Source organism: Halyomorpha halys, unplaced genomic scaffold (genome assembly GCF_000696795.3).
Source record: "Halyomorpha halys isolate HHAL.00 unplaced genomic scaffold, Hhal_1.1 Scaffold1128.1, whole genome shotgun sequence".
Taxonomy (NCBI): domain Eukaryota; kingdom Metazoa; phylum Arthropoda; class Insecta; order Hemiptera; family Pentatomidae; genus Halyomorpha; species Halyomorpha halys.
The window spans coordinates 563,362-577,160 of NW_027105413.1; the positions used below are offsets into that span (position 1 = coordinate 563,362).

Here is a 13,799-nt window from a genome sequence, read left to right on the forward strand (position 1 = left end):
TATATATATTATAGTAAAAAGTTATACTATGCTGATTAATATGATAGTGGTGAGTATTTCTAAATAAACTACTCATCGACATGTCTATCCTCTATTAAGAGATCCTCGTACCATCTTCTTTTCTGACGGCTCAGCGGGGTTATATGGTTAAGGTTACTTGTTAGTATGGTTTAGTGGTTATTAAAGAAGGAAATGTTTAGATCCCTACAAAGAATTTTACGCATAAGCTTAGTTTGTATTATTTCTTTCCTAGTAAAATTTGACGAAACTGTATGTTTAACCTTTACAAAAAATACACTTGATGATGGATTTGTGGCTCAAGGCTTATTATTAGCAATAAGAAATAAACCAGCCTACTTACGAGCTGCAGATAAAAAAAAACGTAATTCAAGGATATTTTAGTGTAAATCCATATTTCTACCATCCATCTATGTACCAGTTGCATCGACTTTTTATGTATGATTAAAAAAAATTAACATATATAGTTAATTATTTGAATATGATAGAAAGGAATATAAGTTACGTAATAATATTTAAAAAAATATTCATAACTCGCGGTAGTGATGGTTGTGGAATTTTTATTTTGTGTTTTTCCCATAGAAAAATGTTTACACAACGTTGGTAACAACAGTGTGAATACCTCATAATAGATTGGAATAATTAATTTTTTTAATTATGACGTTTGATTTAATTAGATATATACATATATGATAATTTATGTTAATGACATGAGGGTACCGTTGGGATTCCCCATGTTATTTTGAATTCAGACTAATACGGGAAAAGAACGTGCTGAGATTTACAAAAAATCTTGTGTTAATTTCTATAAAAATTTTAGTTAGTTCGCAACGATGCTTTGCGCGCCCCGAAGTTCTGTACCGTTAAGGTAGACCTGACTAACTCTGGAATTCGCGAAGAGAAAACCATGACAATGAGAAGACCCTTGACGCAGAGCACTTAGAGGCAGGTTGCGTGCCCTAATGCATCATAAGCCCGCAGAAGGCTATATATATCCCACATAGCTTGCCTTTCATATGCTGATTCCGGCCGGTTCCGTGGACCAATTAGCTACCGCGGTCCAGCTGGCCTTGTTCTCTTCTGATTTAAGGCTCCAACAAGACTTTTATAGCAGCACCAACACGTGGCTCCTTATACCACCTCCTCGACATTTTTCTTTTTTTTTCTTTTCTTTTCTTGCTTCTCTTCTTTCGGGCCCCCCGCGGGACTCTTTATTTCTTTTGTCGACGGCCACTCCTTATGGCTACATTTCTGGGAGTTTAACATCCGAGTTCCTTTCATGAAGGCGGACTTCCGGGCACGTTTCCGAAAATTTACTGTTCCATAATATTTCCATACTCCTGAGGCTAAAGCTATCCCATCCTTATATTTCATGAGGAATAACGATTCTAGTATTTTTATCTGTTTCAATTCCCCAGACTACAAATAAATAAAAAATATTTTAATGAACTGATTCAAAGAGAAATATAAAAAGACTGTTCTAATTTGAAAGACTGAAACGAGAAATATAAATTATTTTCTGGTCAATTATGATTTGTCATCATTTTTCAAGTCAGGTCGTAAGCTTTTAGATTTTTTTTTATGTAGTTCAACCTAAGATTAGATACTGCTATTGGACCCTTGTCTATATCCTCAACACAAGCATGCTAGAACGTTGTATGAACCTTTAGAGAAAGCTCCGAGACTTCCAGAAAATGTTTTTTTATTAGAATGAATATGCTATATTTGTGGAAGAGAAATCAAATGAAAAAGAAAAAAGAAATCAATATGGTATGAAAATGATTTTTTCGAAATAAACACTTGTTTGCGTATGAAGTAATTAAAACAGTCTAAAGGAGAAAAATATAAGCATTAAATAATAGGAGTTTAATGTGTGTTTGTGTGTGTGTGTGTGGCTTGCAAATGTCACATGCCCGTAGCCTTCTGTTAACTAGTTAACTTCTGCCCTCCAATGATCTATGTCAATGCAGTCACCTATCATACCTCCATCTGTCTTCTCTGACATCCTCTAATCCCATAAGTAATAGAACACTTGAGGCAACTGCGTTACTTCAAATTGTGTGAGGTCACCGTACTACATCAATCTTTTTTTGATAATTTTTTATAGGATGTTTAATTCAGCTCCCACTTTATTTTTTATTTTCTTATTTGGGAACTTTTGCGGTACGTATATCCCACGGATTATTCACTAAATATTCATTTACATAGGCAATTATTTAATTCCAGTTTGAAATGAATTTAAAAAACAAAACGCAAAAAACCAAAACTATCTTTGATTGGACTATGAATGTTCTTGGTGTGAAAAAACAATCGACGGTGGTGGACGCGATGTAAATGGTTTAACAGTGGAATTAAATCGGAGACCGCGAGGAGCCCCCAGGGTTCGATTATCGACAGGATTTATAATAGGGACATAAATCGTACGAGATGTGCTCCCCCTGTTGGAGGGATTATTTGCTAACGCATTTGCAAGTTGGCCGAGTGGAAGCGCCAATTTCCCGCAGAGCTTTCCCTATTCGGGGATTAGAGCCGGGATTATGTCAGAATTAATCAACATTGTTTTGTCCCTCGGCCGCGTCCTCATTAAATAGGGACAAATCCGCGCTTCCACTTTCTATCTCTACCTTCTGTATTCACCCAATTTATATCCTAAAGCCAGCTTATCCCCTATCTCACTTTATTTTTTTCTAATTTGAACTAACTTGAAAGATATAATCTGAAGTTTTTTTGTTTTGTTTTTCTTACAAAAAGAATACTGTTTAACACTAATTAGTTTTGCCTCTAAATGGCCTAAAAGAATCGCTTTACTAAAGAAATTAAGGACTTAATTAGAAACGCATATTGGCAATATTTGTTTATTTTGGTATGCCCCATCTTTATCATAAATACTCTACCATAGGTTTAAAGTATAAACTGAGTCATTGAATGCAAAAGTAGTGTAAGTCCATGGTAGAATTTTAAAATATGAAAACGCTTCGTATAAAAGTGTTTAGTAAGGGATGACAGCTTTCTCTTAAAACTATTTAACCACATGCTCTGTGGCACATAACATTCTCAGATATAACAACGTATCGATTATACCGAAGAATATTTCGGGACCCATGATTCTCAAAACCTTAGCAAGTTATTTATTTTTCTTTATCGGATATAATAACTATGGTTCGGCCATAACGACTCATTTTGAGGACTAATCCAATAACCATGATTGGATTTAGTAACTCATAACGAAAGCCTTGAAAAGAATTTTTTTGATGAATGGTTGAAACCCATGTTTTGATAGACGGGGGGAGGAAATCAAATGAATTTTTTATTGTTGAATTTTAGTATTTCCTTCAAAAGAGAAGAAGCATATCTAAAAAAAAAAATTTAAATGAGAAGATTCGATATAGTTTGGAAATAGTGAGATAAGCATCAGCTCAGATAAAGAATTGAACATAACTCAATTATATCATCGAATGGAATAATACAACTTTCATTCGAGATCTTAATGAAGGACAGGGTTCTTTAAAAATTAAGGAACGCTAACTACCCACAAAGGAATCGACATGAAATTGCAGAAATAGTTTAATATTATTCCTAGTTTTCCTTTTCCTCTCTAATACGAATTTCTTGAATCTGTTACCAGCAGTAGTAGTTATTCTTCGAAAGGAGGAATTTCTCAAGATATAATAGCTGTAATTGTTTTTAGGGAATTTCTACTTCACATTATGATGTGATACATAACGTGCTGAATATTCCTTGTTCTTGGATCAGATCGTTATAAACGATATACAGTGTATCTGTTTAATAACTTTTTACATTAATGTACTCAGTAATTAATTAAATTTGAGCAATTATTGTTCTTGAAAAAAACAAAATAGCTATTTCAGTTTAAATTTTTGCCAACATCCTAAATTTGCCGTTGATAGAAAATGTTGAAGCGTTCCAATATTTTTCGTACTAGCACTATTGAATAAAGTAGTCCTATATTTGTGATAGCTCTGTCGGTAACAAACATTCAATATTTTTTTAGATTTAAAACTATTGTTTTTTATTTTTACTTTATTTATTTTTTGTTGTTAATTTTTACAGAAAGTCTTAATTTGTTCTTCTTACTCTTTTATTATGAAAGGAATAAACAGTGATTCAAATAAATATTTAATATTTTAAATAATAAATAAATATTTACAGTACTGCCATTTCAGATTCTGAAGGAACAACTTCAGAAAACATTATTGGAATTTCTAAATATATATAATGTATCGAGAAATTTTAGGGCATATATCTTGCAAGAGTTACATGTTCATTTTCCATCACTAATGAAAGTACAAATATTCTCCATTTTTTTTTTCAAAGAAGTTGCCCTTTGCACTCAAGATAGACGACCGCATGGGACTGTAATATAAGAGCCTAATGAGAAGCCGTGACTCCTGGATATTTTTCAGATCGGATTCGCTACGGTCAATCAAGAAGCCGTTCCTCCGGGTCCATTGTGCCTCCACTTTACACGATAAATCTCTGGTAAATTATATCGGAAAGTTTAGGCTTGTTATCCTGTCCTCGCTCGAATGGGAACTTCTCTTATTACCAGCTTAGCTCGGGTATTTTATTTGTAGAGTGTGTATACAAGTCCGTTATTTGTGGTCGGCCGGATTCCTTTTTCAATTTAGGATGCGTTGAAGTTAACGCTGTTAGTCGTGAAATATTCTTCCGGACACAATGTGGCCTTATTGTAAATTAGCTACAAAATAACAATGAATGAAATCTTCCTGACAGCTTATCCCATTTAATCTCGTTTGGGTGAAAATAAAATGAATGAGTGTTGTAACGAAAACTGTATATATTATTTTGAAAAGACGCAGCCGGCGTATTTCAGTTTCACATTAACCACCTGATTTATCTGCACTAGGGTATGAAAATTTTCAATTAGATCATATCAAATTATAGAAAATATTATAAATGATTTTATTTATTTTTTGCTCACTCATTACTGAAAGTAGAAAAGATTCATAAGCATTCATGCAGAGAATAAAGAATGTATCTTTTTAGAATAGTAAACTTTCGCTTTCATTATAAATTTTTGACATTAAGAAACGAATTTGGCTCTACGAATTTTAAGAGTTTATTTAATTGTTATTGGATTTAGTAACTGATATGAATTCATGTTGTTGTGGTTTTGAAACAATAATGGTTTCTTAACACAATAAACAGTACACGTTGCTGAGCGCTTCGGATCGGTGTGGATTTGATTTCTAAAGATGGGAGTTTATTTATTTACTGTTATATTTATTTCTCGCCTGTAACTAAAAATGAATATTGACCCTCCCACTCTGGCGGCAGCCTCTTGGTAGTCTTAAGGGGCAAGCCACTATAGTCCATTCCAAGCAACCAGAGAAATCCATTAAAGAAGCCCATGTGAACTTCAAGTTGGTGGCATTCGGTCTTTAAGGGGACTCCACAGCATTCAGTCCCGAAAAAGTGAAGCTCCTTCAAAGAGAGAATGCTCCTAACCCGCGATTCACGTTTTTTGGTTTACCATATTTCTCTCGCATCATTGAACGCACTATAGACCCACTTGCCAGACAATTTTTCTCACTTCCCACACCATTACTAGCACGTATAAGTTCATATTGCTGTGAACAATGAGAAAAATTAATTTTTTATATAAAGTCGTTATAAAAGTATTAACTGTTTAAATTGTGATACCTAAATAAATAAACTACGTCTATCAGCTTCAACGATCGTAAAAATACGTTTATTTCCTTCAATTACAGCAAAGAAAGATATTTATTTATTAATCAACAAATGTATATATATTATTGCCTCATTTCTCTTTTTTTGGCTTGGTATGTGTGTGTGTTTTTTTCATATTCTTTTATTTTTCTAGGCTGCTTAATATTATTATGTTTGCCTTATTTTTCTCGTCCATATCGATGTTCATAAAATGACTGATACAATTTTTGATACTAATGTTGCTCATGACAAGCTAATAATGATTCAATAAGTACTGATGGGTAGGAAGCCACGCAAGGAATTGTATCGGATTTACACATGTTCACTTTTTCAGAATTAATACGAATTCTTTCAAACATTTTAATGATGTTAAACCCAAAACGGTAATATTTCTGTAAAAGTACATCCCGAGCGACAGAAGATGGATGTCCCCTAATGATACTGTTCCATGGAGGCAGTTGACTGATATATCCTGCCGGTAATAACTCGAGCATCCTCCGCAGAGAAATTCCGCATTTCCTTGATGAGCTTCGACTGGAGGACAGTTAGAAAGTGGAGTTAGTTAAGGTAGCAATATAGGAGGAAAATAATAGAAACTACAGGGCATATAATCAATAATTAGCCCTCTGTTAGTAACTTATTTTAATTACCCATTTACTTACGCAATTAAAATATGATGCTTTATTATTAAGGATTAGCGGTCTTGTAATTATCGTTATTATTATAAAATAGTAAATTAAAAAATGCATATAAATTAGAAAGTTGCCTTCTGTAGGTTTTAAGGCAGTAAAAATGCATTATTATATTTTGAAAATTATAATTAATATATTGAAAAAAAAATTTTTTTATATCATTTGGTTTGATGCTCAACTTAATTTAAAATGTATTGTTTTATTAATTCCGATTAATACGTTTTTTTTTATTTCTTAATTTATTTATACATTTTAATTTTTATACCGTTTGGTTTGATGATCAACTTAATTTAAAATTTATTGTTATATTAATTCCCATTAATTAGCTTTCATTCATTATCAGATACTCGACATTGATTTTTTGAAATAATTACATGTACATTGAAAAAATTACACTTTGAGCATTCTACAAACATGTAACATTACAATAAAATATTACAATAGAATAAATTTAATTTTGGGGGTTACGAACTATCGGCTGTTAATTATTTCTGAATGAAATTCGATATTTCAGGTCAACTTAGAAGCAAGTTAGTTTAATTTTTTTTTTACCACACGTATTAATCATTTTAATGTGGTTGAATTACGTAAAATTCGTTAAATTTGTATATTACCAAGTAAGTTCCAGAGGTTTTAAAAATAGGCGTTGGAATCATAATATAATACATTTTTAACCATCGAAACCTCAATGTAGCGAACCTCAGTAATACAGATCCCTTGGTATATATATAATTCCTTGAAATTCGTTTTTCCTAGGTTCTCCTGTATCGCTTAATAACATAGAATGAAAAATTATTTTTAAAAACATATATATAAGAAGGTGGTCAGGGTTGCGATCAAAAGAGAAACAAAAATAGTTGTAAACTGCAATCCTAACCATCTTCTTATATGAAAATGTTTACGGTCAACTATGTATACATATGTATTTTTTAAAAACGTTTTGTTGTCGTGTCTTTTATTTTTTAAGACCCCTAGCTCAACGTTATTAAAGTAATTTGACTAAACCGTTTTCGAAATTTAAAGTATGAAAGAAGCTATGAGACTTATAATGAAGTAAACATATCGAGTAAAAAAAAAACGTAATATTCTCTTTTAATTTTGGTAACAGAATGTATAATCTATGTAAGTGCTTTTATTTGTTTTCTATTATATTGATATTATTAAATAAAATATAGGAATAATATTGTTTACTTGCAGATCGTGCTGAACTCGATGCACAGGTACCAGCCCCGAATTCACCTGGTCAAGTGGAGGGACGGAGGTGGTCCCGTCACGGACCTGGATCACGAACAGTTTCGAACTTACGTTTTCCCAGAGACCGTTTTTACAGCAGTCACTGCATACCAGAACCAACTGGTAAGTTTCATAGATTTTATGCGTTAAATTTTTTTGAAAATTTGTATATTACAAAAGTGTTTTCTTATTATAATTTTATTGCATGTTTTATGAAGTGTTACTAATGTTGATAAAATTTAAATGGCTGAGAAATGAAATATCGTTTTTACGAAACGGATTTCTCATCTCTAATTTGTTTACCCTGAGTAGATATATAAAAATATAACAATAATGTTTTTTTTTCAGTTTCTCAAAAGTCCTCTGGTAGTGATAATTAGAGTTATCGTCAGAATGATAGATCATAGAACATTTCGGTGATCTTAGAAAACGTATATCATTTACACGTCACAGTTCACAGCTTGTTTTATATCTATTCTTATATATAAAAAAAAATCTAATTACTTCGTTTTTCTCCATTAGTCTTCAATCACTTTCAAATGTGTTATATATACAGTGTAATCTCCGTAATCCTATCTAAATGCTGCAGGGGATGTTCGCTATAGTGAAATTTTCGGATTACAGAAAATATTAGGAAAAGTGGTGTTAAATTACAGAAAAAATTCTAAAATATGGCTTTACATAACTATTTTTGATTATTGAATATTTTTTACTTATTTCATTGTAAACTTTGACAGTTTGCAGTTAATTAAAAGTTTTTAAAACGATTGTTTTCTTTTACATCCTCACTAATGCTAAGTGATGATATAATTTGTTAAAACTATAAGATTGTCCATTTATAAGTGAAAAAAAAAGTATAAACAAAAAATACTCTTTGTAAGGATTTATTTAAAATTTAATAAAAAAATTTTCATTAAAAATATTTGTAATATACATAGTTCTACCAATAATTAAATTAGTTTTAGAGTATCAAATGATTTATACAATAGATATTGTGTATTTCTAATTCCAATAAAATTTTTATTGCAAATATTTTTCATTTACAATTTCACTAGCGCACTTTTATTTGAAAGAAAAAAATTTATTGCCTGCTGAGTTTATTCAAAAGAGGTAACTTTTTTTTTTTTATGCCAGTTCGGATGTATGTTCGGAGTACCGAAATTCGGATTAACGAGATTACACTGTACTTCTCTATTGATTTTAAGGTATTAAATATAGTAATAAAATGACCATAAAATAATTTAAAAAAAGTTTACCGATCTTTTTGGAAACTACATATTAAAAATAAACCTTATGGTATTAATAAATGGGATCTAAGTTTATCTTAATAAAAATCACTCGTATAAATTGCGTGTAATTGCAAAACTAATATCTGCAAAACTAATTAATAAGTACATTAATTAATTAAATTTATTTTTACCCATCAAGAATCTTCATTTTTTTTTTTTTTGATTAATAACTTCCTTTTTTAATAAGTATGTAAGATATATCTTTTGTGCATATATTTTCCAATTTGTATGGTATGGTTAAGAGGAAATGGGTCTGTCTAAAGTGAATAAATTAAGTGTTTAATTAATTCAGAGGCTTATTAAAACATTAATCCGAATCGATGAGACAAATAAAAAAATATTTACATTTCATCCAATTTTTTTTCTTTCCCATTTAATCATTATTTTAAAGCAAACATTTTTCTCATTAGGTGCAAATTAAGGCCGAATAAATGGATAGTATGATATTTTTATGTAAATATCAGACTTTTGGAGAAATATTAAATTAATTGTAATAAATTTCTAAATTGTCCAACGTTTATAAATAATTCGAAAGGCGATACGGATTACAAATAATATTAACATCTATATTTTGAGTTAATAGGGATATTCGTTACATTAAATTACTATTTAATGGTGTTTTTAGATTTATTAACTCATTATTATAAGTTATATTTATAATAATTATGTAAGAAATAATTAAATTTAAGTATGTCGTACTTTGGCTACATAGCTGATAATTGATGTGTTTCTAATGGGAATATAATTTTATTGAATTCTGTTTCAGATAACGAAGCTTAAAATTGATAGTAACCCCTTTGCCAAAGGATTTAGGGATTCGTCAAGACTTACAGACTTCGATAGGTGAGTTTGAACAATCAAACATTTTTTTTGTGATGTTCTAGTATGTTTAACATTTTTCCCCACATATTATTATAATATTCGACATTAACTTATGTTGTTAATTACATCAAGTAGAGATAAAATGTAAATCATAAATAATGAACAATTATTGGAATCCCACAGGCCTGTATGTATATTAGAGTAGCCTGGGACATCGAAATTATGAGGCAACCAAACACGTTCCTTGTGAATCGTATGTCCCTCTGTAAACTGGTACTAATGCAATTCAGTTACGGTGTGAGCGAGTGAAAAATACCGTATTATGCTTTGTTTTCATGTCAAACAGTTTTTAGGGAACCAATTAAACTTTCATGAAGGTTATTAAATACAATAAGTATATTTGTTCAATGTATATATATATGAGATTATGAAATATTCGCCTTTTAAAACGTGATAAGTAAAAACAATAAAATTATTCGGAAGAAAAAATGAGAGTAAAGGAACTAAAAAGTTACTAACCCATGTTTCCCAAGAAGATCGAGAGACTGAGTGCATTGTATAAATGTATGTATAAAGAACACTGGATCCAATGCCATGAATTCAAAGATGGGCCAAAGAAGATGGTATTTTTATTGAGACCTCCGTTCAATATTACAATTGTGATGTTTGTGAGGCCAAAAACCGTTTGAGTCATGATTAATAATGTATGTGGAGGTGCCATGATGTATGTCCGTGGCTACTTGTCATTTTTTCCATTCAAGGCCAGGATAATTTTAATATTTTTTTACTAAAATAAAAATATTAAAAAATACGAATATAATGAATAATTATTATTTTCATAAATGAAGTTCATAAGTTTGTGTTCAGAGTAAAATACGTACAGAAATGTTGTTGATTGTTTATTTATACTAACTTTATGTATCCGTGTCTACTCAACCTTCAACGGAATGGCTATTTTCGGAGGAATAAGCTTTGCCTTTCATCACACCTCCCTCCACCTCACTTATGACTAAAAAAAATATTGTCAATTCTTTAAATAAAAATGAAGCTAGTAAAATGAGAGATGAGTAAAGGACTGGATGGATGGACGGAATTAATAATGATTCTGTGGATAGAAACCATTTTAGTGATATTTCAATTTAGTAGAAAGTTATATCTGCTACTGAAAGATTTTCAGTTATAATTAGATCTCGTGAGTGAATTCATTGTTTTAATTATTTTATTTTATGTCATAAAAATATACTAATAACGTTTCGGGGTTGTCACCCCATCATCAGGTTTCTGATTAAAACATCTTTCAAAATTATATTTTGTTTTCTCCTTATTAGTCTTATATTACTAGCACTCATATATTGTTGTCACTAACACTAATATAAAATTTTAATAATTTAATAACCACTTTATTATAAATAAGCAATTATTATTTATAATTATTGTGGGTTTTTTATTTATTAACAATAAATGAAATGAAAAAATAGTTTTACTATGAGACGATATGTCCCCTAAGAATAAATAAATGGTTAATACATTATGATTTTTGTCTGGCAAGCATTTATAATGTTAATCAATATATGCTTAATTATATTGTTTACAATGGTGCGGAGGTTAGGTTTTGCTATAACTGAAGGAGTAGGTGTTGTTTAAAGGAAAGAATGGATGAGGATTGGCGAATATAACGGAGATAACAATAATACAACTTTAAAAGATTTTTTAATCAGATACCTGATGATGGGGTAACAACCCCGAAACGTCGTTATTGTTTTAAATAAAATAAAATAAAATAACAAGGAAGAGTACCTTTTCATTCACAAGATCTAATTAATTAAATTTAGCAATTTTTTCTCTCTTTATAAGATATTTTCATTTCAAATATCCTTTAGAAATGATCATCGAAATATCGATGAAGTTCCTTTAGATTCATTCCTCAGAGACGGGAACATCTCACGGATGGTATTCGGTCATTAGGGAACGGTATACAAGCCATCAAGAGAGGAAGAGAAAACAAAAAGGACGAGGAGAGATAATAAAGAAGGTGTGCTATACCGACTCATAGCGGTGGTTGTGGATAAATAAGAGTGACGCTGGAGGTAATAGTGTTAGGGAGCCGTGAAGGGGGGGGGGGGGCGCGCTGTGTGGGCAGGTGAAAAAATTTAAATTGAAAAATTAAATGCGGCCGTCATCAGGCAACGGCAATCAAAATTTCATTTGCTCCGCTAGGGGGCGCCACCATTAGCTGTCAGTCCCATTACCTCCTCCGGTTGTTAATTTACCGCTTCTGGCTTCGATTCCATCTTAGGTTCGCTCATGAAGTCCAAGTTCCGACTCTCCGCTGTTGTATTCCACTTGGCTACACTATATTGTTAATAATACTTAATCGTAACAGTATAAAAAAAAAAATAAGGAATGGAAAGCAATGTGCTGTACTTTTTGAAACAGGCATTTTGTAATATTCTTCCAAACTGTCTTTGCTTGATGATTGTTCTGAAATCCCAACTACGACTCTTTTTTACGCATTCAACTAAAAATTGAGGTTTCCAGAAGCAACATAAGATTCATTTGAAAAGAGTGTTGAGTCTTATTTGTATGGTTTACCTGGGCGTTGCGGAATAGAAAAAAGATTGTAAGGTATTTGGTCTCACGTAATATAGCTTTATAGATATCATAAGAAAATGTTGAAACTACCACGCAACATTTATGTCTCTTGTTATGGGAATAGACATTCAACTTACCACTAAGCCAATGAGTCGCTACTGCTAGACTATGTTGACAAGCAATAAAAAGAAATAAGGGTATGGTCAGCGGACCCCCTCGCTCAAATTAACTCAAAAATAGTTATGCTAACTTGAATCTCGACATCTCGGCTTACATTCCTGGCTTTCTTCGGGACTACAATGCACAAAATATAAATCTGGTTTTTTAAATATTTCGTGTAGCTATTGTATATACTTCATCTTACTCAATACCTATTGCTCTTGAGTATATTTTTTCTTTTAAAAAAAAGACCCTCCTCTATAAACCTATAGACGGCATAAAAAATAATTATTGAACTATTTATGATGAAGATTGTTCCAACGACTACTTTGACAAAAACTGATATAGGCATGTTCAAAACGGTTTTTTCATCCCTCAACCTGTTCTACGCATACTTCAGTTCATTTTTAACCGTGTAAAGTGGTCGCTGGGACAGACTTATAGTTATAATAATAATAAAAAAACTTATAATCACTAAAAGAAATAATTCATTAGTCGATGGCTTATTTATTTATAAATATCTTACTTAGTTTTAGAGTTTCTACAGTGAAATTTTGATAATCAGACAATATGGGACGGATAGGTTTTTTGCAATAATGCAATGATGATTTATATTTCTTTATCGGTCAGGGGCAAACATCTTTTGACTGAAACTCAACCCTCACCCTTTTACGTTATCGCTCCCCTCCCATTCTATGACGGGTCGAAATGTTCTTCCTTTACACATCTCGAGCTTGTCGGATTACCAAAGCATTCGAATTGACACATTTCAAACGATTAACACTGTATTCAGCACAACATGTGTAAATTGGAGATAGGTCAAGAGGATGTTGACGTAAAGCAGGGACTGTTCTTACCAGTATCGCTGTCAGCTAGAGCACAAATGGAGTTAGTGGGACATAAAATGTTCAAAGAAGTCCATTCGTGTGTTCCACATTCAAAGGGTACACGCCTAATAATTTTGATAATTATAAATATATTATTTCATTTATTCCTTACTAATGACTTTCTTATAAAAAAAATTGCTGAGGTAATTCCAATCCCACAACCGAGATTTGTTTCAATTCGTTTTGCCTGAGATCAAACGAGCCGATCCTGGAGTTGTTTCGGATATGCCGGCGTGGAAATAATTATTGGTTATTAGGTGGAGGTGCATCGACGGGGTGTTTGCCGTACGTGGTGGAGGCACGGTCAGCTGAGCAAAAGGTGATATATCTTTGTGGGAGCTGTTATTAGGAGCAATCCCGCCACAGATTACGGCAGTTTAGTTCTCACTAATTGT

The 13,799-nt window shown here is 31.6% G+C and overlaps 1 protein-coding gene across 1 annotated transcript in view; it reads left to right on the forward strand.

Annotated features, from left to right (window-relative positions):
* LOC106688449 (T-box transcription factor TBX20) overlaps positions 1-13,799 on the forward strand; it is a 123,647-nt gene that overhangs the window by 89,084 nt on the left and 20,764 nt on the right. Inside the window, exons 4-5 of the mRNA XM_014432917.3 lie at positions 7,620-7,778; positions 9,711-9,787. Of these exons, the coding sequence (XP_014288403.1) occupies positions 7,620-7,778; positions 9,711-9,787 (236 nt within the window). The remainder of the gene's footprint in view (positions 1-7,619; positions 7,779-9,710; positions 9,788-13,799) is intronic.